We start from the raw sequence: 25,079 nt of genomic DNA, 5'->3' as shown, positions 1-25,079 counted from the left end.
ACTATACCGAATTAAGTTTATTTTATGTTCGTTTCAGTTACAATGTCAAACGTCTTTCTTGCAAATGAGTCAATCAATTTTCCATTTTCTCGCAGTTATTATTTTATGATAAAAAATCACATTCATCTTTACCAAGGTAGATGTGAATAATACTGCTGATAAAGAATTGTATCCTCGTCATTTTTCCAAGAAGAATAACATCTAAAATTTATGATGAAACTTGAAGAAATAGTTATTCTTCTTACAGCCTCTATTAGAATTACCAAACAGAATATTACGAATGCAGGACAAAATTCAAGACGACAAACCTCAAGGAAAATTCAGACGAAACGGACTAAATTCAAGCAAGAGAATCATAGGAACAGATTAATAAAATATTTTTTTTCTTCAACTGTTATGCATCTAAAATATTATCTGAAATTCTTCACTTTACGGAAATAACATTTTTTTTTAAAGTGCTGGAAACCCAATAAAAGACGTAAGACTGTTATAGTAAGTATATATTTCATATTTTGATTTTTGCGAAAAAAAAAAAAAAGTCTTGATCAGTATTTCAGAATGAAAAACTGCTATTTGCTACCACACAAGAACGACTTTTTAAAAATCAAATAGCATCACAGTTACTTTTCGTAATTAAAATGAATAGTCTTACTGTAATATGCTAAACGTATTTCAAACGTAATAAATAGGAATACCCAGAACTTTTCATATGTGTGTGTGTGAAAGTAATTAAAGCTAATCTGCCCTTTTATTATAACATTTTTACGTTTTATTCAGTTTTCAGCATTTTAAAAGAAAGAAAAAGTTATTTCAGTTGAAAAAATAATCATAGAGGATGTGCACTGGTACATCTAATATATACTCCTGTGATTTTGTTCCATGGATTTTGTCCTCGTCAGAATTTTCCTTGCATTTTGACCGCTTGGATTTAGTTTAGTTAGACAAATATTACCTCATTGGAATCTGTATTCCATAAGCTTTAGGGAAGACACCAGGGCCGACAAAGTAAAAGTCTGTAACAGCTCTTCAAAAATGATACACAGGGCGCTTATAGGAATGTTATTATGAATTTTTATCTCGCTTTGTATTGCAGCAATGACTACCATTTTATATATATATATTATTGTCATAAGTGTGTTGCCTCACATTACCTTCATTTTGTCACCGTAGACTGACTGTAAGGGTTGCCACTGTTCCTCAAATTATATTTTTTTTCATATTTTTTATGATTGTTTTTTCTTTTCTCTTACGAATAGGAAGGAATTGCACAAGTGTTACCTCGTTGGAATCAGTGTTCTATAAGCTTTCCAACGAAGTATCATTTATTACTCTGTGATAATTAGAGGGTCACCAGAGACCTGAACGTGAGAGTCTAGGATTTCGTTCAAATCCCTGCCCGATGTGTAAAGGTTAACGGGAGAACCCCGAGGAAACCCAAGCACACGGTGTTTGTCCACCACAAAGTTCACTTGGCGCGGGCTGGGATCAAACCACTGAGATGAACGCTTTACTACTGATCGTGTGGATTAGTAATTTAAATTCAATTTAAATGTTACTGTTATTTTTGCACTGCAAATTTGTGAAGGTCAAGGATTTCACAGAATTCATTTCATGTTAATTGAAAGTTTTCGTTTGTTTCCCATTATGTGTCAAATGTTCCGAGGCTGTAGACCTACTCCATTATGAGTAAAGGTACGAAAAAACGGAAAGAGAAGGAAGTTGTTGGAAATAGGGGATTATCAGTCTAAAATCGTCGAATCTTACCAGCCGTTTGGAATTCACACTGGTAAGGCACTCTATGTTAAATGAAAAACCAACATTGACAGTTTAGCCTGCTGTTTCCTTGGGCTTTTGTCATATCAGCAATACAGCACTGTTTGGAAACGGATTCTAGGTGTTCTAGGTTACCTCTCAGAACAATATGAACGTTCCCCGGACTATTGATACACTATATACATATAATTTATTTTGTTGAAAAGTTCAAGGACTTACCTGTAATTCTGAATGAAGAAATGTGACGCTGATCTATTGTTATACAGTTGAGCATTCAATTCTACATTGTTGCATTTGCATTTCAAGCCTTCTGTATATGCGACTATGGCTAGCCTATATTTTTTACATTTAAAATGAAAGTTCCCGTCTTCCTTATAGTTCTGAGCCAATTCTACATAAAAAACAAATTTGTGATATTACAACTATACTTGAAAACTAATATTACAATTCCTAGAATAATTCACAATGCACATATTTTATTTGCTGAAATAATAATAATAGCTTTATTTTCAGTGAGACAGCTTGTAGGAAAACATACAGCACTTAGCAAGATATCAGTATACAACCTTAAATAATATGATATTCGTATATGACATATGATATGAATATCTTTGTCTCAAAGTTTTAGTCAAGTCTTAAAAAATGTAAAAGTTTTACATCACGAAGTAAAATTGTATTACTTTGTTGCCATATTTCATTTGTCACATAAATATATGATGATTAACATAAACTAAAGATAAATACTAACCATATATCAAAAATAGTTTGATTATAATTTCTTGTAATAAAGTTAATAAAATTCATTAATCTGTAAGACATATCTGTCAGTGACTTTCTTTTTAAAGTATTTAAAATTTTGAATATACTGCGAGTAATGTTAATCAATTCCTTTGTACTGTAATTCAGTATCATTACCCTATACTGTCTATAATATTCGCTATAGTACTTATTATCCCACACTTTCCCTGAATAAACGATTAATCAAAGAATCCTTCTTTCAAACGAAGATTCGATTCTCCAATAATTCAATTAACATTCGGGCCAATCCATACTAAGTGGTCCAGAGGAGGTTGCTCGACCATCTACGAAATTTATAAAAATTTGAATGTGATGAACCTTGTGTCTGAGAAGGTCAATAACACTATTCACGTTGTCATATGCAGGCCGTGCCGTGGAGGGGGGGGGAGCAGCGGGGCGACGGCGCCGGGCGCCGAAGTAATGGGGGCGAAAAATCGGAAGGAAAAAGGAAAAAAGATAGAAAAAATTGCTTGGAATATATATATGGGGGCGCCGTTGTATACTCTCGCCCTGGGCGCTGATTTTCCACGGCACGGCCCTAGTCGTATGTACAAGTGTTCTTGAATGACGGCCATCTTTGTTGTCAGTGGAGTGCCAATTTTTGCATTTGCAAGTGTTTACGAAAACTACAGTTGCTCAGGACATACGAATCAGACGAATACCAAACAAAAACGAATGTTTAGAGGAGAGACTGGGGTACACAAAAAATATATACTCTTGCTTCTAAATAAATATTCAGGGTTACAAACTAATACATGAAATCAGCAGAAAAAGTACAGAAAATTACACTTTTAAAGGGGCTGTATGTTGGAATGGCATAAAGTGGGGGGTTCATGAGTTTTGTGCTGAATACTATTGCATGTAAGGAGTTTGCAGAAATACCCACAGCTGTGATACTACTGGCACCGTAGATTTATGGGGGCCCGAAAGTTGAAGTTCGTGACTTTTATGCATTTTTGGGGCGTAATATCTCAGGAGGGCAAAGTGCTATTTAAAAAAAAAAAAAAAAAAAAAAAAAAAACTGCTGCTTAGATAACGAAGTAATTCTGTATGTGAATAAACAATTGCAAGAAAATTAAGACTGATATTACGTACAGAAAAAAAGTGAGGGTATGATAAAAACGGGGAGCTAACCTCCTCTCCCATATAAACGTGGCAATGATCATGGAGCTAGAAAGACAGAACAAACACCACTCGCAAGCTTTTGCACAACTGAACGGAAACGAAAGCGAGTCTAATTGCTGAACCATGCGTAGTTTTTCAGATCTAGCAACAAAAATATCCAAACATTTAAATTTTTCCGGGCTACGACCATCGTCACGCATGTTCTTTCTTCGCGTTTTTACCACGCCCTCACATTTTTCTCCATATAATATGTCTTGATTTTTTTTTTTTCAATTGTTTATTCACATACAGAATTACTTTGTGGCCTAAGCAGCAATTTTTAGTACTTTGCCCTCCCGAGATATTACGCCCCAAAAATAGCATCAAAGAAGTAAAATCAACACAATTTGAGAACAAAATTTACCTTACCATCTCAGATTGTCATCAAATTTTGCACAGGGGTACTATTCATACAGGCTAAGAAAAATATCAAATTTCAACTTTATATATCGACCGGTATTGAAGATACCGCTATGTAAAGTTTGGAAAAATGCCCAAAATAGCATGTTCAATTTATTTTGAAATTGGAATTGCAGTTCTCCTAATTGAGCTAGCAAGCTGGTTGAGGTGTCATTTTACAGCATTTTTCATGCCCTTTCCTGTGGTATACAACAGCATATAGACTAATCCAAATTTTTATTTTCAAAATCAAAATCAAAATTTTACTTAAATTTTTTCAAAAAGTACATATTTTAAAATGTTGAAATTAATCACATGAATGGATAGTATTGTTTTAAAGCACCTGGCAAAATATGAATTTGGGATGATAATGGGTTCATTGTTAAAAAATTTAAAATTAACACTATAGTTTTCATTAATACCCTGTACCTAGCTGAAAAGTACACGAATGCATTTATTTTATTTTTATTTTTTTTAACTTGTGGGAATAAATCTGAACACTAACATGAAGAATACAATAATGGGTTTAAAACATATGATACCGACTTGTAATCTGCTGGCTATACTTATTACCTCATATTTTAAAAACTAACTTAAAGGAAGTTAAAGTGCTGATACTTTCGAACTTTAAAATAATATTAATACAAGTTTCACAATCACAAATGCCACGTGAATTTTATAGTGACGTTTTCACATATGTTGAATCATCTGTGTTAGTTGAATCTAATATTCCCCTTGTAATTAAGGAGTCCCGATGAACCCACAAAATTTCTCCCAGATGGAAACCGAGTAGTGATTCAGATGCCACTTCAAGTAATATGTTCAATCCTTCATAACCTCGCTGTTACATAAGGACGTTAAGCGTAAACAAACCAAACGAATTGAAGCAGCTTTAGCGAGTAGACATGAGTTCATTGCCAAGCAACAGGGAGCCTTCCTTAACTACACAAAAGGAAATCTCAAAGAAACAGAATTTGCTGTCATATTATAGCACATTTCTGAAAATTATAGCACAGCGCTACAAGATGAAGCATAGCACTTACCACTGAACAAGCTAACAGGTCACAATCCATCCTTTTGTTTTATATTTCAAACAGGAAAACAAAGTTGAACATGTTAAATATGTAGTTGTTTCTGATGCCTGGAGCACAATACAGTTGCTGTTTACACCTTTGAAAAAAAGACATCATTTCTGATATCCAAATTTCAAAAACTTCCAAAACAATGTTTTTTTATTTTTCCGACAGGTCTACCGCGCAATACAAAAACAAGAAAAACTTTTTGAACCTCTGCTTTCATAAGGCAGCTTTTAAAGTGAAGGAGGGTGGTACTTCTCGGCTATAGCACATGGAAAAGAGCCTTGCGATGGAGTGGACGGTTTAGTCAAGAGACTGGCAGCTTGTGCTAGTTTGCAGAGACCCTATGACGATCAAATTCAAACCCCAAGACAACTTTTTGAGTGGGCAGCAGAAAACATTACCAAAGTAGATTTTGCCTACTCAACCCAAGAGGAATATACTGAAACTGAAATGTTCCAAGAAAGTCGCTTCGACCAAGCATTGACTGTCAAAGGAACACAACAATATGATTCATTCATTCCCACAACTACATCAACATTATTGATGAAACACATTTTAGATGGTTTGCAGGGTTGGGAAAAGGAAGTGCCAAAATCTCCAAATAAACTTCAATTAGAACACATATCAGGCTATGTCACCGCTGTCTATGAAGGAAATTGGTGGTTCGAATATGTTTTACGGAAAAATGAAGAACTTTATGAAGTAAAAATAAGTTTTCTTCATCCACCTTGCCATATCCATCATTCTCATATCCAAGAAACGCTGATGTTCTGTGGATGTCTGTAGTGTACGTTCTGATAAAAGTGAATTCTCTAACTCCCGATGGAAGAAGTTATGTTCTCCTTGAAAGTGATGTATGCCAGAACAAATGTGGCTTTTTCAAATTTCAAGTAATAAACATATCCTATTACTTACTGAAAAGTTTTACTATGAAATCATCTGTACTCTTTCTTCAGATTAGTGTTCATTTTTATTTTCACAGAAGTGTAAAACTTAGTATTCTTGTGTTATTACCCTACGTACAGAGTATTCTTGAAAATTAAGTATCAGTTTTGAATTTTTTTAACAATGAACCCATTATCATCCCAAATTTATATTTTGCGAGGTGCTTTACAACAATACTATATATTCATAGAATTAATTTCAAAATTTTAAAATATGTACTTTTTGAAAAATTTTGAAGTAAAATTTTGATTTTGATTTTGAAAATAAAAATTTGGATTAGCCTATATGATGCATACAACAGGAAAGAGCATGAAAAATGCTGTAAAATGACACCTCAACCAGCTCGCTAGCTCAATTAGAAGAGCTGCAATTCCAATTTCAAAATACATTGAACATGCTATTTTGGGCATTTTTTCCAAATTTTACATAGTCGTATCTTCAATACCGGTCGATATATAAAGTTGATATTTGGTATTTTTTTTTAAGTCTATCTAGAGGGCATCTATGTACCAAATTTCATTGTGAGATGGTGAGGTTAAATCACTGTGTTGAATTGAAATGGAATGACCCCAGTCACGCACTTCAACTTTCGGACCCTCACAAATCTACGGTGCCAGTAGTATCATAACTATGGATATTTCTGCAGACTCTTTACATGCAATAGTATTCAGCACAAAATATATGAACCCCCTACTTTATGCTATTCCAACATACAGTCCGTTTAAAAGTGTAATTTTCTGTACTTTTTCTGCTGATTTCACGTATTAGTTTGTAACCCTGAATATTTATTTAGAAGCAAGAATATATATTCTCCGTATACCTCAGTCTCTCCTCTAAACATTCGTTTTCGTTTGGTGTTCGTTTGATTCGTACGTACTGAGCAACTGTAGTTTTCGTACATGCTTGCAAATGAAAAAAAAAAAAAAAAAAAGACTCTCCAACGACAACAAAGATGGTTGCCATTCAGGAACACTTGTACAGTCCGCAGCAAAAATCCTGCAACATGAGCATGTAAGTTTATTCTAAAACTACGCCTAACAGCCCAGAGAGTGAACATAACGTCTACGTGAAATGAATCACGCCAGAAGAAACCTCGGCGTTCTCCCCTGCACACTATTTTGGAGCAGAAGACTTCGTCGTTTCACATTAAACTTACATGCTCATGTTACAGGTTTTTTGTTGCGGACTGTACATACGACAACGTGAATAGTGTTACTCACCTTCTCATACACAAGGTTCATCACACTCAAATTTTTATAATTTTCGGAGATGGTCGAGCAACCACTTTCACCATTTTCGGACCACTTCAGATGGATTGACCCATTCATAATTATGTGAATAATAATTTCTTTCACTTTAAACAAAGTATTCTAATAAAACATTACTTTTTTCATTAAGTAAAACATTTCTTATATTTTATGTATTACTAAATTAGATATCCCATTTCATATGACTGAAGCAAATTTTAGTTTAGATCTACCATGTGTCTTATACGTAAGCACTACTAGTTTTAAAATCAGGAAATGTTTTTCTCACTCATTACACTGTATCATTTATATGACGAATTTTAGATGTCTGTCGTATAATATCTAGGTCTTCAATTTGTTCTCTCTTTATTTTCATATCATATATTTTACAATTCTTGCCATAATACTGATATGTATTATTATTTTTCAATATTTAATTTTCCTACGTAAATTATTGATAAATAAAGAAAACAGAAAGCGACCAAACGGAGATTCTTTCTACTTTTTTTCGTATTTGACCTTGACTAGATGTGAAACTGACAATTTTTGGTTTAAACCGCTAGCAACCAGCGGACCGGCACCATTTATCTGGTCTTCCCTCTATAGACTTGCAGTGGAGTCTAGGAGGTGCCTATTCTTTCCCAAAGCCTTAGCTTGCATCGGAGCTAACAATTCTTAGACTTACCTCTCTTTGCTGCTTGCAGAGAAGCAGCGGGAGAATCCTAAACACAACCCCTCACGTAGCACGCTACTGAGGATTCTTTCCCGAGACCGTCAGGTCGAGAGGAACCTGTATTTACCTTATAACTTACAATAGAGCAGTTTATTACTATCTGAAAATACTATTGTTTGTAAAAGATTTTATAAATAAACCGGTCGTGGGAGACATTCCGGTATCTATTTTATTAACCTAGCTCTACCTAGCAAAGAAGTTTTACATGGTAGAGGCTTGTCAGACTCAGACTTCTCTGAAGTACCTTCCTACCGAACGCTATTTTTATTAACTTGATAGTGAACTTTAAAATTTATAGGTAAGTTGCCTTCTCTGTCAGTGAACTCAGTGAATTTTCGCGTGTGTTAACACACTAATGCACGGTTTTATATATACGTGTATATGCCTCACACCCGGGTCTGGTAAAAAACACTTTTCCGGAGGACACTACAAACATGACATAACAAAATTCCCCTCTTTCCCTTAACATTCCTCACCTTACCAAATACTTGGGGCACGTCATCGAGGACCCCAAAAGGTTCTTCTTGCTTATCGACCATCTGGCACTATTACATTCATGGGATGCGGAAAAGAAAAAAGAACTACCTCTCATATACCTCCAGGACTTTGCTCTCGACTTAGTGTTACAGTTAAAAGCACAAAATCATTTGGAATTTCTTACTTATAACCAGTTAAAAAGTAAATTGACAGACTTAAGCAGACCAAAATTACCGGCATATAGGGCGGAATTTGAGATCTTTCAAATTCAGCCAGGTGAGAATGAACCAATAAACGCACTTTTTTTTGGAAGGGGGGGAGGAAACAAAGTTATTCGTCAAGTCAGGCCTCAGGCTAGAGGAACAAAAGATAAACTATTTATCTTTAGGTTTGAAGAAAATTTTCCTACAGAAAATAGCAATAGAAACTCTTTCCACTCTGTATCCCCACATTACAAACGCATTTGCACACACAGGACCTCATGAAGAAAAGGGATTATGACGAGTTTTCACAAGCAATTTATTCTTTGTGGCCCAAATTCATTTATTAATCGTATAAATCCGCCTACACTGACTAGTACATCCCTGCTTACTTATCACCAACCAGTGACTTACTCCTTAAATGCTCAACCTCTCAATTGGCAACAATATCAACCCCTACCGCCAGTAATACCCTTAATTTCCCCACCCCTGCTACAGAATGCTTCTCAAACTCAAACATATATATATATATTACATGAACTTATATATAATTATGTATAATCCATTAATATTTTTCAGAGAACACATTCACTAGATACAGCCCTATAATTTTTATTATTTTCCCGATCATTTCATTCGTATATCAACAAAATACATGTTCTTGCCATTTAGAAGAGAATACTCCAATTTGTAATGAAAAATGAAATATACATAAATTTCATAAATTTGTAGCACCATCAGTATAACGGGCTTTAATTATGTAATGTACGATATTGTCACGTTCAAAGGTAGTATTCCCTTTAACTTTTCTGATTATTTGAATTACATGTTTCAGAGATTGTTGAATACAAATCGACGTACACTTACTACTGAATTCTGTCGATTTCATATCCTCACATTCTATTTATTTGCTGGTTTCGGAATTAAAGGAATGATAAAAAAATATTTTTAGAAGATTCTGCAACGCCTATTGATTCTGCCACTAGCATTGTGGTTATATTGTATCTTGGTATCCGTTTGTTGTACGAGGTTTTTCTTTCTACTGTTTATTATATTCTCTAAACTTGTAAATTGCCCTTACAAACAAATATTGTTCTCTGAAGCTGACAAGTAAAATATTCACGCTTCAAAATAATTCTCTTTAACAATCTTCCTCAACTTAAATTATTTTTAATACCATTTTATACTATTTGATTGTGTGGCTTTTAGAAAACTTTATTTTTTTTAATTGATTATTTTAATTCTCTATTTATCTACGAATCCCTATATTTTGTATTATTAAATAACTTCCACGGTAAGTAAGTATTAAACGCCTCATATTTTAGCAAAGTTTTAGTAATTTCATTGATATTGTTGATATGATTATTTATTTCCTTTATTTCATGCTATTAATTTTCTTAAAGTCATAATTACTAGTCTGATTTATATACTTTTTGAGTAATTATTATTTACTTTTAATGTACACCCAAAGGAATGACTTTTGTTAATGATGCAATATTAAAGGATATAGTAGAATATTGTTTTCTATATTCGTTAATAAAAGATTCAGCACTTTATCTTGATGCATCGTATCATATCGTTAATTCATTTGATTTAATTGAAGAATGTTGCTCAATTCTATAATTTTTTTCTCCTCTTTTCGTAACGTAAAATTTTTAGTAGTTATTGTCCGTGTATTCCATTCAATTCCATCTACTTTTATGAAGTTACAATCTTTATTAACAAGTAGAAACACAAAAAGAAGTCCCTGATTTACGGAAGATATACAAAATATTCTACGATATTTTCAACTTTACTATCAGAAACCCAACGTTCAAGGATACAACTGCGTTCCTGCTTCTGAAAAGCATTCCGTACTGTATACTCTCGAAAGCAAATAAAATAAAAAAAAAAAATAGTTAACGTTCCACGATTATATCCTTTCGGTTAAAAGAGACACATGATTAATGAGAGTAAATGATTATGACACAACTGAATAAAAATGTGGCTAAAAACGAGAGCGCCCCGGTTAAACTAAAGGCTGCATTGTAGCCCACGACAAACCTATATAGCCTGGGATGGAAGAGAGGATACCTCGACCAAACGTGAGTGTTCTACTACTGAGCTACCTATTTACACTCAAATTCAAGGTATGGTGTAGGAGTAACGTAAACATTTGATAGATCTGAAAAATGCAGGCTACACTATGATTATCAATCTACACGTACACATTTGGATAGCCTTTACTTATCCATCGCGATTTCCTTTACACTGTACATTGGGGAACTACAGCAGCAGTATGTGATATAAAATTTTCACTTATTATTTTGGCATTATACACAATATACAGTAAACTGAAACAGAATGGATCACTAAATTGAACTGAGATTAATTTTATTCACGAAAAAATAAATATTTTAAGTTATACTAAACATTTACACTTAAAGTCTGCCACTTCATGATATGTAATTATTACAAAACAAGTGAGTATCGTTGCGCAGTATGCAACTATAGAAGACTTTCAAACTATATAAAATTCAATACTTAAACTTCAAGCAATACATCTACAACTACCGGTTGCAACAGAGGAATAACATCAAAGACAGAATCTATTCCTCGGACGTGAATCCATGTTAAAATGCAATACTCGCTATCTTGAACTATTTTGTTCTATGGAGATTGATATTTAAACCGGAAGTGCTAATGCCTATCACTTCCGTTTGCAATAGAAGAATAAAATTACGGATGAAACCTATTCTTGCAGTACTAAATCCATACCAAAATACTGCCTATTGATATCTATTTCCATTTTGTACATCATGCGATCGTTGTTGTAATCAGAAATCATATATTTTTCACCAACACACAGATAAGGGTCGAGACAAAACTGAATCTGTGTCAAAAATCGCTATTCGATATTCTTATCATTTTTGTTCTATGGAAATAAGTATTGAAACCGGAAATACAGGTAAATTTCAACCACTTGTTTTTGTGGGTGTCAGTGATAAGTTCTATTCAGACGTAGAATCGATTCCAAAAAAAAAAAAAAAAAAAGTTGGTCGCTATCAATTACCGTTCAGTTCTATGGAAATCAGTATTGAAACTGGGTACTAGTAAATTTCAACCAATTCCGGTTCCGTAGAGTTTTGTGGATGGTGATGTTAAGTACCATTGAAACAATGAATCGATTGCAAGAAACTCATGTCATTACCGTTTTTGTTCTATAGCGATAAACGTAGTTTACGACATACTACTCACACGGGAAGGTCCCACAAGTTGTCGCTCAAATCTGATTCCCACATAGCACATCTGATAGAGCATCATGAGAAATGAAAATGAGCAAAATTTAAGGTGCTATGGACCAGAAGGATAGGAGCTACGGGGATTCAAAATTTGAATATCCAAAAAATATATCATGAAATTATGTACGTTTAATGTATCTTGAAAACCATTAAAGCAATCAAAACAAAAGTTGCTCAATATAATGAGAACAAAATGCTCTATCAAAAACCACAAACAGTGTTGCCATAGATGAAGCAATGTTGCCAACTCAGTATAAAAATATTTTGTTTGAAATAGCAGCATATACAAGTGTGCACAGATTTAAAATGCACTATTATCACTAAACGTAACAGTAAAGTGTAGTGGTACAGTGTTGCATATCGTTGGAGCTACGTGTGCGGAAAATGTATAATGGAGAAGTCTGATATGTGACAAGTGGTAATAAAGGAATCTGGGTTTCATACTATTAATTTAGTTCAAATGCATAACACCGATAGTATAACATAGCAAAATATAAGCAGTGTCACAAAATATTGATGCATTTGAAAAACGAAATTGAGTGATGTCATTTTTACTGTGTCAGCTCCAAAGCTATATATGACGGGACCTATAGTTTAAAATGAGACCCGAACCACTATGAAAGAGAAAGGTAACAATGAAATGTAAAGTGAAAAGTACAACAAAAACATGTCCGAGGCGGGATTGGAACCCGCGAACTCTAGTATGTCGGTTGTCTAGCCTATCCGGGCCGACTAAAAACGAAATGAGGTAGTAATCAAATAATTATATTTCCAATGTATATATAGTAATATTACAGTGTACAAACACAATTATATGGTATGTAGGAGAGGAAGTAAAAGAATATGTCACTTAATACGAAAGAAATAAACCAAGAAAGTACTCTTCCAAATATTGATAAGATAATTTGGAGAACCAGTTTACAGAATTAGAAAACACGTATTTCTTTCATCGTTTGTATCATTTTGTTTTCGCGAGTTGTCTGCTTATTCACCGGGGATACAAAAGTATAATGCAAAACCCTCACTTTTTTTCTAACGCATTCCTTTATTACCATCTGTCGCCACATATCAGACTTCTCCATTGAACATTTTTAGCACACGTAGCTCCAACAGTGTGCAACACAGTACCACTACACTTTACTGTTAAGTTTAGTGATAATAGTGCATTTTAAATCTGTGCACACTTGTATAGGGTGCTATTTCAAACAAAATATTTTTATGCTGAGTTGGCAACACTGTGTGTGGTTTTCGATAGAGCCTTTTGTTCTCATTACATTATGCAACTTTTGTTTTGATTGCTTTATCGGTTTTCAAGATATTTACTTTAAACGTACATAATTCCATGATATATTTTTTAGATATTCAAATTTTGAAGCCCCATAGCTCCTATCCTTCTGGTCCATAGCGCCTTAAATTTTGCTCGTTTTTATTTTTCACATTGCTTTATCAGATGTGCTATGTGGCAATCATGCTTGAGCGACAACTTGTGGGACCTTCCCGTGTCAGTATAGTATTTCATCTGAAGTAAAACCGGATTTTTTTTTTTTTTTTTTTTTTTTTTTAAATAGTTTAACGTCCCATGATTATGCATCCAAACTAAGAAGACGGCACTGATGATGATAAATGAAATTGTGGAACGAAGGAAGTAGGAAAAGGAATCATTTTACTGATTCTACGGGAGATGATTCGTTATATCAAGCAAATAATGGAAAGAAAAAGTTCTAAAAAACATAAGCGAAGAAACTTCCTTTCAGAGCAAAAGACTGCCGAAAATTTGAAAAAACACTTTTGACGTGGCCTAAATGCAAAACTAACGAACCTAGCTCAAACGGTTCGAAAACTTATATCTCGAACTAGTACAGGTTTTATCTACATATCCATCTTTGCAAACTGTACAGTAAGCTACAAAACACATTTACATGGCGCAGTCGGGTGTCAGAGATATTTCCAACAGTAACTTCACTTATTCTTTGAAAATGCATTGTGTATCTACAGGATGGCTGTCCTGAAAACGCTTTCAAACCTTTCCGAACGAGTGTCCATACCGGGAATCAAATCCGAAACTGCACGCACCAAATACAAGAGCATTAGTTACGGACGATATTAAAACAGGAAATTCCTACAAGAAGGCAAAGAAGTTAGCTGAAGACTGCGATGTATGAATGTTTCTCATTTGTGGCTAGTGACCTGCTAATAATGGCAGAATACTTATGATGATATAATACATCACTTTTAATTACAACAAATTTTGGAATACTAGTAAGCATTTACAATATTATATATATATATATATATATATATATATATATATATATATATATATATATATACTATATTATTCCTACCACGATATACGGTTGTTGCTAGAAATCAATAATTATATTGAAACATTAAGCGCACACAAGAAACGTTTCAAAGGAAACATGAAATTGAGCAATTGACGCACATTCGTTTAATCCACTAAAAATTATAAAATTTAAGCACATATAATGCAAAAACTTACCTTCAGGTGTGTTTTCATCAGGATCATATTTCAATTGTTGAATTCCTTCTAAAAGCGGAGATAATGTTTCGCCTTCTTTTGGTGATTTTGTCATGAAAAAGGGATGTTTTTCCATTTCCTACATTTGAAATGAAATCAAAAAGAATTTAAATCGTTCACAATTTGTAATTTCAAGCTAATTACTGATTAAATCTCTGCCTCAGAGGATAATTATACAAAGTTACTTTTTGCCCAGATTTCAGCTATCTCATCACTCCCAAAGCAAACGCTCAGTAGAATATATTCAATGGAAAAACAAGTAAGATAACTATGTAATTAAACAAACTTATTGTTTTCGTATTTCATTCCTGTTTTATTTATTTTATTTAAACTTACGCTTCAAATATGTACTAAAAGAAAAACAAAATTTTGTTTGAAAATGTGTCCGTTATACGAGCTGATACAAAAAAAAAAAAAAAAAAAAGGAGGGGTTGAGGCTGCATTACTAAAAATAATTTATTTGATGCATATTGCTTTTGCAGGCAAATTACCATACCTACTTTCCCTAGCACCATGAATTGGATTCATCTGACCCAGCCAGTTGCGAGATAAGCATTAATATGTGAACATGTGTGTCAATGCGTTGCCTGAAAATGAGAAGCGTGAAAGTAGAATAAAGGGAAAACATCAAGTTTCTTGTAAAACTTCGAAAATTTGCTATTGAAACATTTTAAATATTGAAGGAAGCTTATGGTGAAGTGTGCATGTCAAGGACACAGGTTTTCAGATGGCACTAAAGGTTTTTGGAGAGTCGGGAGAGTTGTGATGATGAACGACCAGGTCGCCGCGTTCTTCTGTGGCTGAAACAAATATCGAAAATGTCCGTTGTGTCGTGTTGTTAGAAATGACCGCAGATTGAGTGTTAGAGCAATTGCTGAGGCTGTGAGCTTGGACAAGGAGTCAGTTAGACACATTTAAGGGAGGACTACAGATGAGAATAAACTGTGCTAAGCTGGTTTCCAAAGTGTTATCACATGATCAAAGACAGTGCTGAAAGAATTGTGTATGGACATCTTGGAAAGGACTGATGACTCAATTTGTTGGATTTGATTGTGACTATCGATGACACTTGGATTTTGACCTAGAACTAAAGAGACAATCATGCAGTGGAAGTGTCCCAGCTCCCCCCAGCCCAAAAGGACTCGAATGTCAAAGTTTAAATTTAAGTCTATGTTATTAGTATTTTTTGACATTCGTAGGATAGTGATGATTAATTGAGTTCCTGAAGGACAAACTGTAAATAAGTCAACGCTACTACCATCAGGTGCAGGAAAAACTTGGTGAGAATGTTTAAAAAAAAGCCCCAGCTGTGGAAAAGTAGATGGATGTTGTATCAGGACAATGCACACAAGACAGTATACGTATAGTAATTTTGGCTACAAAAAACATCCACCCACCATATTCGCTTGATGACTTTTGTGACACCACCTTGTGACTTTTTTGTTTTCGAAAATCAAATCTAAACTCAAGGGAACACATTTTACGCCCGTTAATGAGGTTAAAAAGAATTTAAAAAACGGATAATGCACTAGAGAATCTTAAAGGAGAGACTTACAAGGAACGTTACAAACAGTGGCAGCAGCGAATGAAGTAATGTGTTGAAGCACAGGGACTATTTTGAAGGTGACACTACCGACTAATAAATACATTATTCTCGATTATTCCTTCAACCCTGTGTGTGTATCTATCTATCTATCTCTCTCTCTCTCTCTCTCTCTCTCTCTCTCTCTCTCTCTCTCTATATATATATATATATATATATATATATATATATATATATATATATATATATATATACAGTGAAACCTGTCTATGTTGGCCACCATCGGTTCCATTGAAAAGTGGCCAACTTAGACAGGTGGCCAACTTACAGAAAATAAGTGTGATTTGTGTATTTTTAGAATAGGATTTCTAGTATTACTTGACTGTAAAATTTTAATAAGCAGTGGCACGACAGCTACTTATAAATAATGTATATAGAGTAATCATAAATATATACAGTACTAGAAAATATTACTATAGTATGCAAGAGCGCCGATTTTTCTGTAAATTTGGAGGGGGGGGCATTCAGATGCAGAAGGTATATGTATGAAGATTTTAAGACAAATTGCACTCAAATTATACCAAATATTGTATACTCATAAATAAAATAGGAGCCACAAGAGCTTTGGGGGGCCAGGACCCCTCGGTTCCCCCAGGATCGGCGCTCTTGATAGTATGTTTAATATATATGCATAACTTTCTCTTCCTGAAAACTAGTCTGGTACATTGGATTATTCGGATTGAAAACACAATAACACAAACAACCATGAAATAGAAGTGTAGGTACGCAGTTTATTGAAATTGATATCATAGCACACTGGGTTATTCAGATTGAAAACAAGAAAAGCTAAGTTATAAATTGAGAAATTCATGTGCATTTTATATGACTTCTTTTCAGTTGTTACTGAATGGTGGTTCATTCTAGACATATTTGCTTTATTCTTTTTGGCAGATACGCACATTCTAATTTTGTAGTTAACTACCTCTTGTTAATGAACTAGAAGTGTTTCCCTCGGAGCAAAAGATGCTTTGAAAAAATCTTGAGGGAATTCATATCTCAAAACCTCCGCTACCTTTTGACATGCAGTCAGGTGCCTATAAATGACAATTGAGCTTTAACCTTGAGAATTTTCCGGAATTACTAAAGCTTCCCACTGATGAAAGGAGTAGATATAGCTAATGGTTTTACCAAAACAGACAGGGTAAACAAATGCGTACAACCATTTCCTGAATTCCTGTACGTGCTTTTTCTTATTCACATCTTCCTTCACCACCCTTTTATGGGGGTAGTGTTCTGGCCATTGACCTCCAAGAACAAATCGTGCGAATCTTTGCTTCTTTTGTGTCCAGTCACAAATACAGAACATCTGCCTCTCATATGAGAATTCGAAAGAGTTAAGAAAAATAACAAAACTGTATTTTTCGTGGCCAAGATACACAGGTAAATTTATCATTATCATCATAGGGTGAACAGTGCTTCAGTGTGGCCAACTTCCAAGATAGACAGGTGGCCAACTTATAGAGTAGTAAGTAACGAATGTCTTATGGGAAAATGCAGGTTCAAGACGAACTAGGCCAAGATAAGCAGGTGGCCAACTTAGAGAGGTGGCCAAGTTGACAGGTTTCACTATATATATATATATATATATATATATATATATATATCACACCTGACATACAGATCCACTAATGGATATAGAAGGTTATTAATAGATGCAATGGAAATAAAATTGCGTGATAGCATCCTAAACAGTTTGTAATTAAGTGATATTTAGAAAGTCTACAGTACTAATAAAAAAAGAAAATAATAAAAATAAAATTTATTAAGAAAACGGTTATATTATACATTTTTTGAATGAAAGCATGAATTATAACAATATTTGATTAATATTTAAACGTAAAACTGTGACAGTTAAATTTTATTACAATAAATGCACAATTACCTTTTACTGAAACACTCACAATGCACGCAGTCAGTACATTTGAAGGAACACCAAGAAATTAATTCATTTGATCAAAGATAACTCTTATTTTTATTCCTTTCCAGAGACAAACAATCGTTATAAGTCAATATATTACCAAGGAAGCACACCGGACAAAAAAGCCATCCAACCTTCTAGAACTAATATTACTTCGTTTCTATCGTTACAGATAGAGCTTCACTGCTAACGTAATTAAATGGTTCACCACCGCTGATTTCGATTAGCACTACCATTAAGCAATGAGTATGCCAGTCAGTTGTACGGAAACAGATCATCAAGATGGATCAAAGCAAAGATACTACAGAATAGCAAAAGGAAGTCATTATGTTTCGGACTGCTCATAGACACACAACAAACAAAACTACTTTTTCTTTTATAGCAAATGTGTAAACGAAAAAGAATTCTAACCCACAAGGAGGACTTTACGCAATCATTTAAAGTCGAGACCAAGAAAGAGTGGCGCACAAGTGATAATGTAGGTGACAATACACATCCACATGAGAAAAGATTGATTTGATTTTGAGTTTAACGTCCCTTTCAGCAGCGAGGCTATATGAGCACATAAGGAAAGAATCAGTACACCGGAAAACATCACATGCGTGCGAGAAACAGTTCTTACAAGTCCCAGACGTTCAGCGCGGCGACGTTCTCTTACACTGAATTTTCCTCAGAGCTGTGTTCGACGAATGTTTTGAAGTGTCAATTATATAAAATGAGAGTGGCGCACGAATTATCGGAGGCATATAAAAGAGTGCAAGTGCAATGTTGCAAGGCCATACTGCACTTAATTAATCAAAGCCAGAACATTCTTGATTCAATTCTCATAACAGACGAAGAGAACTTCTTTCTGAAAGAGTATGTGAATAAACAGAACTTTAGATATTGGGCATTTGAAAATTTACGTCAGTTATATGAAAAGCCCCTCCACAGTGAAAAACTTGTCGTGTGGTGTGGTGTCGGGGCTACGGCTGTTGTTGGATCATATTTTTTCGAGGATGAACGTTTGCAACCTGTTACTGTGACACGGAAAAATATACACACATGTTAACAAATTTAATGCTTCCACAGCATTAACAGAAAAATGTTAATCTGGAATCTGTATGGTTTCAACAAGATGGTACAACGGCCCACACGGCAAGACACCCGATCGTAACGCTCAGGACCATGTTCCCTGAAAATGTGATTCCCGATTTGAGAATGTTCCATGATCCCGAAGACCCACGGACTTGACCGTCTCTGACTTTTTCTTGTGGGGTATTTAAAAGACAGTGTGTGTAGAGTTCGACTGCAGACGTTCGGCTGCGAACACTGAAGGAACTGAAGCACAGGTTTCGGGAGAAAATTTCCGCCATCACTCCGGTACTCTTACACCGAGTCATGGGCAATTTTTGTGAACGACTGACCATCTCCATTAAGAGGGTTGGACGAAACTTACATGATGTTATATTCAAAAAATAACAGCTCTTTTAAAAATCCAAGTGAGTATTGTAATTATCAAATGTAATTACATTCATTTATCTATAAAAGTCTGTTTTATCTCAACATGGATTAGGGAAACCGAACCTGGACCACCCTCATTAAGTCAAAGGACATCCTAGGGTCAATCACACTAACATTATTTCCCAGTTTCCTTTTGGCTATATGACTGGCATACGCTCCTTTTTAGATTCCAGATAGGAGCTCATGTGGTCTGGATCCCGCGTTATGCTATACGTACGAACATATTTCATATAGGCTCATTGCCGAAAAAGACACGTTTCAAGTCCAAATCAGCCAATATAATTTCGACTTACCTCTTCCCATCTGTCCTCTGGCCATCCTTCTGTGTATGCCCTCTTTTCGAGTCCATCAATAAAATCATCAAGTTCTTTGTCCAGAGACTTTGCTAGTTGCTCCCTTTCTTCTTCTGTCATCTGACATTTCTTCATTGCTATCTGTTTACCGTATCTCTATAAGCGTTTCCACATTCACTGAAACGACAGATAACAATATGAATTTCAATTACAGTTATCTAGTAATATAAAAACCTTTTATCTTCAATACAACATACATATCTTCAATACCGTGTTTTAAGTTTTATTTGTTTTACAACGACAGAATTACGCGAAATCATCGGCCAAATATTTTATATTCTTAACTAAAGCAGGATATTTACAATTAGGATTTTGGAACAATGAAAACAAGATTGAACTCAGGTGAACAAGTTTATTGCAATAAACTCAAAGGTACCCACTTTTGCTTCTCTAAATTCTTATAGGTCATTTAAAATATAGTATTATTTTTATTAATATTATATTAATTTTTAAATTAGCATTACCTTTTAAACGATCTGAAAGAAACTGGAAGATCAAAAGTGACTACCTTTGAGTTTATTGATAAGATTGCTCATTAAGCTGTTCGCATTAGAACGAAAAAGTTAATTACATAGTGACTATCACCCTTAACTGAAATAAAACAAGGTTATACGTGACAACTGTAAGAATCACAAACCAATTGAATACATGGGTCTACATGGATTGAATTTAAATTATTAGACTTGTATTTCCAGTCGCCATGGCGATCTGGCGCCCACAATTTGTCCGCACTGAACAAGAAGAATATTAGCAGAAATTCATTATGTACTAAATGTGTTATAATTCTGAAACATTAAGTTTTTGTTTCCAACAACCTTATAAAAATAGTGTTTTGAGCATACAAGCATCTGTAATTTTCTCTCACCAGCTTTGAATCTAGTACGACAGTACACTTACAAAAGAAAGTGAAATCAAATCGGTTATGCCGGTTAGGCTAAAGGAGACGGTGATGATGAGTAATGAATGAAATGGTGGAATGAATTAAGTGGGAGGAAACGGGAGAACCCCGAGAAAACCCACGCACATGGTGTTTGTCCACCACAAAGTTCACTTGGTGGGGCACTTACAAAAGATTACAACATAAAACTACTGCGTTTCCTACGTTTTCTAAAGTCCACAAGAAAAAAACGAAATTCATAAAAACATATGTTTGAAGAGTTTAGTCCTTTAGGTTTCGTTAATGTAGGCTTGTTTAGCTTTCGCTGATTTCATTCACTCGAACAGAATATTGTATATATCACAAACGTTCATACACATTAAGTAATCAGGGGACACGGTGGCTCAGTGGCAGTGAGCTCACTTCTGTCGATTGATTGGTTGATTTGAGGTTTAATGGTAACATCAGCATCGTAGCTATTTGTTCCCGTCACAACCAATACGACTGCTCAAAAACGGACTACCTTAAATAAAATTTAAAAATAAATATAGTAAAATATAAGGGAAAAATACTGCAAATCCGATATAAAAAATTACTAAACATATGAGAATAACAAATATATAACAATAACAATAAATAGTAATGATAACTAGAGAAAATATATAAATTTAACAAATAGGAATGATAGTAACAATATATAATACATATAACAATAAATTGTAATAATACGAACAAAGATTAACGTTTGAGGTGAATTTTACTATATGGGTCGACCACCATCCATTCGGCATATATCAGGTCGTCTTCCACCATGCCAGATTTCAAAGAAATTGCAGGTGGCTTATAAACAGGTGTGAATTTTGTTCTTTTCGGAGAAAGAACCGTATCATTGAGTTGCCATATATACTGACTAAATTTTAGGTCGGCCATATAATGTGGGTGGCAATGAATTGGAATTCTCCAAAGACCACAACTAAAAGAAACACTTGGGGTTTGGGGGGGGATTGCTAGTAGATGCAACTGGTGTCAAAAAAAAAAAAAAAATGTTTCGACATCACTAACAGAAACACGTGAGGTTTAGGGGGATTCGCTCGTCGATACTACTGGGGTCAGAATTTCTGGACTTTGATCGGGAACAAGATCTGTTTGAGTGGAGAAGTCCCACGTCTAGGATGCCATAGATTTGCAAGAAATAAGTGCAGCAGTAGCAAAGGGCACAGAAAGCGAGGAAGGGTTGTTTTGCTTTAAGCAACGCTTAGCATCGGCAGCAGAAATCTTAACAATCATTAGCACTTGGATACGTTTATCACATTGAAAGCCTGGACAGTCCCGACACTAATCAGAATGTTCGCCCTTGCAGTCGACACAAAAGGGCTTGAATGCTTACAGGGCTCCACACCATGACTACCCTGGCCACAATTCGCACAAAGAACAGCACTCGCATTACACAACGTACTGGTTTTCCCGAAGTGTTCACATTTGAAAAAACGCAGGGGACTGGGAACATAGGGCGGGACAGGACGTTTGGGCGCGGACGTTTCGGCGCTGCCGTTTGGGCGCAAAGCCGTTTAGGCACCAGACGTTTGGGCGCAAGGTACATAGTAAAAATCACAATTTACGACATATAAAGTAAGCTAGGCACTGAAAACTAAGCGCGAATCAAGATATATATACATTTCCTATACTTCTATCTTTATCTCACCTCATTTATCTGTATATTTTCTATCTCTATCTTATTTATTCATCTAAAGTAAATAGTTTAATGCGTTTGTGGCATTTGTTGTCTAACATCGTCATAAACTGATTTTTCGCTTGTTCACGATTCTTGTACTTCTGACCTAATGTTGATCTAATTTTTGTATTATATAAGAAAGCTAGGAAATGAAGGAATCAGACGAACTGTTAATAATTTTCTTAATGTTAATTAAAACATATTGATTTAATTTTTGTATTTTTTTAAAAAAAGTTAATAATTACATACTTATGAATATTAAAATTTGTTTCGATAAACACCACATTTACGAAGACACTTCCGTGTCGGAGGGGGGGGGGGAGCATTCCGTGCTACAACGAAATTTAGAGCTATGTCGGCGGTAATTCACTACCACAATAGCCGAATTGGTCTAAATAGAGTAGCCAGACAAAGAGTGTTCTGGGAGAAGGCAGCAGTTCTCCAATAGCCAAGTTGGTGGAAATCACAGTGATTGGTACGGCAACTTGGACAGTAGTTCCAGGCGTAGTCAAAGTGACTTTAATAACTGGGAGGAAGGCAACATGAAACCACCACTCTATTTTCCTTAGTTTGGTGACAACAGAAAGAAAACATATGTACAATGATATTTCGCAGGTCAAAATATAGTTCCGAAGGTACAATATTCCAACATTAGGATCCCCGGGAGGGTGATGGCATGGGAAGAACTATTGGACGCGAAAGTAACAATGTGGGGAAGATAAATAGGAAAAGGAAGACATGCAAAATCAAAAGGTTTAGAATAGGGACATGGAATGTACGAATCATGTTACGAGGAGGGAAATTAGAAAATCTTGAAAAGAAAATGAGACAAAATCATCTAGATTTGGTAGGAGTTTGTGAAGTTAGATGGGAAGGTAATGAAGTGTTGAACAGTGAAGGACATAGAATGTTCTACTCAGGTAACGAAAAGGGTGGTCATAATGGTATAGGAATAATTCTTGGTAAGCGCTTAAAAGAGAAGGTAGTCAAAGAAGAATTCGTTGATGATAGAGTTATGATATTAAGACTTAAAGGAAAAAAGAAGGATCTAGTAGTGATACAGACATATGCACCGACGACATCGCATACAATTGAAGAAGTCGAGGAAAATTACGAGAAAACAGAAGAAATTATAGAGGGAGATGGGTGCATCTGTAATTATAATGTGAGATTTCAATGCAGTTATGGGGGAAAAACAGGAAGATAGTATCGTAGGCAAATATGGTTTAGGCGAAAGAAATGAAAGGGGAGAGGGACGGGTTAATTTCTGTAGACAGAATTCATTAGTAATTGGAAACACGTGGTTCAAGAGAAGAAGATATACATGGAAATTTCCAATATACGGCGCAAGATATCACATAGACTATGTTATGATTCAGGAGAGGTATCGGAATAACTTGAAAAATGCGAAGACCCTTCTCAGGATGACATTTTCTCTGATCATAATTTTATGCTGACGAAATCTTTTCGTTGAGAAATTCGAAGATAAATACCCAAACGAAAAAGGGATAAGTGAAGATAGTAACAGACGGTGGGAGCACATTAAACTTTGCATACAGCAGGCTGCAGAAGTAGTAGTACGTTATCGCGAACACAAACGGCTAAGAAACCATCGGTAACAGAACAGATGTTGAAAAAAAAAAAAAAAAAAAAGACGTGTAAACAGGTTGAAACGTAAGAGGGTAAAAAGATGTATAGGAAGTTAAACAACGAACTGCGAAGAGAAAGATACAGAGCAAGGGAAGAGTTTTACAAAAGAAAATGCTAGGACATAGAAGAACTGGAAAGAGTTGGTAAATACGAGAAAATGTACAAATAGGTGAAATCTATGGAACTGGGGAGGAAATAAGAGGGTATCACGATAGCAGTAATAGTCAGCGAGAGAAATGAGGTCTTAGGAAGATGAAGACAATATGTTGAGGACTTGTATAGGGATAGACTATGTGGACTAAATGTTGAAGTACCAAATCAAGTAGGCGACGACGATAAAGGGTTTAATATTCTTCGGGATGAGTTTCAAAAAGAATATCTGAGATCAGGAATGGAAAGGCAACCGGGAAAGATAATATATCAATCGAATTCATTAAGAATATGGGAGACAAGGACAAAAAAAGAATTGTACCAACTCTGTAATGAAATATACGAAACAGGGGAATGGCCAAGACTTCGTGACGACGATCATGACACTGATGGCTAAGAAATCGAACCCAAAGAGATATGAGAAATATAGAACTATTAGTCTCATATCTCATGCAGCAAAAATTTTGCTTCGAATTTTAAAAAGAGTTATATGGAAAAACAAATGAAAAACTTAGAGGAACAATTTGGGTTCAGGGGAGGTAACGGCACAAGAGAAGCAATTGGATTATTAAGGGTGATCGGTGAAAGGTTTATAGAAAAAGGGAAAGAGTGAATTGTTATTAGAAGTTCTAAAGGAAGTTGGGTTGGAATGGAA

At 34.9% G+C, this 25,079-nt stretch overlaps 1 protein-coding gene across 1 annotated transcript in view; it reads right to left on the bottom strand.

Annotated features, from left to right (window-relative positions):
- Dpit47 (DNA polymerase interacting tpr containing protein of 47kD) overlaps window positions 1–25,079 on the bottom strand; it is a 63,543-nt gene that overhangs the window by 36,663 nt on the left and 1,801 nt on the right. Inside the window, exons 2-4 of the mRNA XM_081752124.1 lie at window positions 19,956–20,132; window positions 14,600–14,717; window positions 1,993–2,164 (exon numbers count right to left, since the gene is read on the bottom strand). Of these exons, the coding sequence (XP_081608250.1) occupies window positions 1,993–2,164; window positions 14,600–14,717; window positions 19,956–20,090 (425 nt within the window). The 5' untranslated portion in view covers window positions 20,091–20,132. The remainder of the gene's footprint in view (window positions 1–1,992; window positions 2,165–14,599; window positions 14,718–19,955; window positions 20,133–25,079) is intronic.

Source organism: Thermobia domestica, chromosome 3 (assembly GCF_964235325.1).
Source record: "Thermobia domestica chromosome 3, izTheDome1.hap1.1, whole genome shotgun sequence".
Lineage (NCBI taxonomy): Eukaryota > Metazoa > Arthropoda > Insecta > Zygentoma > Lepismatidae > Thermobia > Thermobia domestica.
Note: the sequence above shows the minus strand (reverse complement) of the source record. Positions and strands in the feature narration are given on the sequence as shown.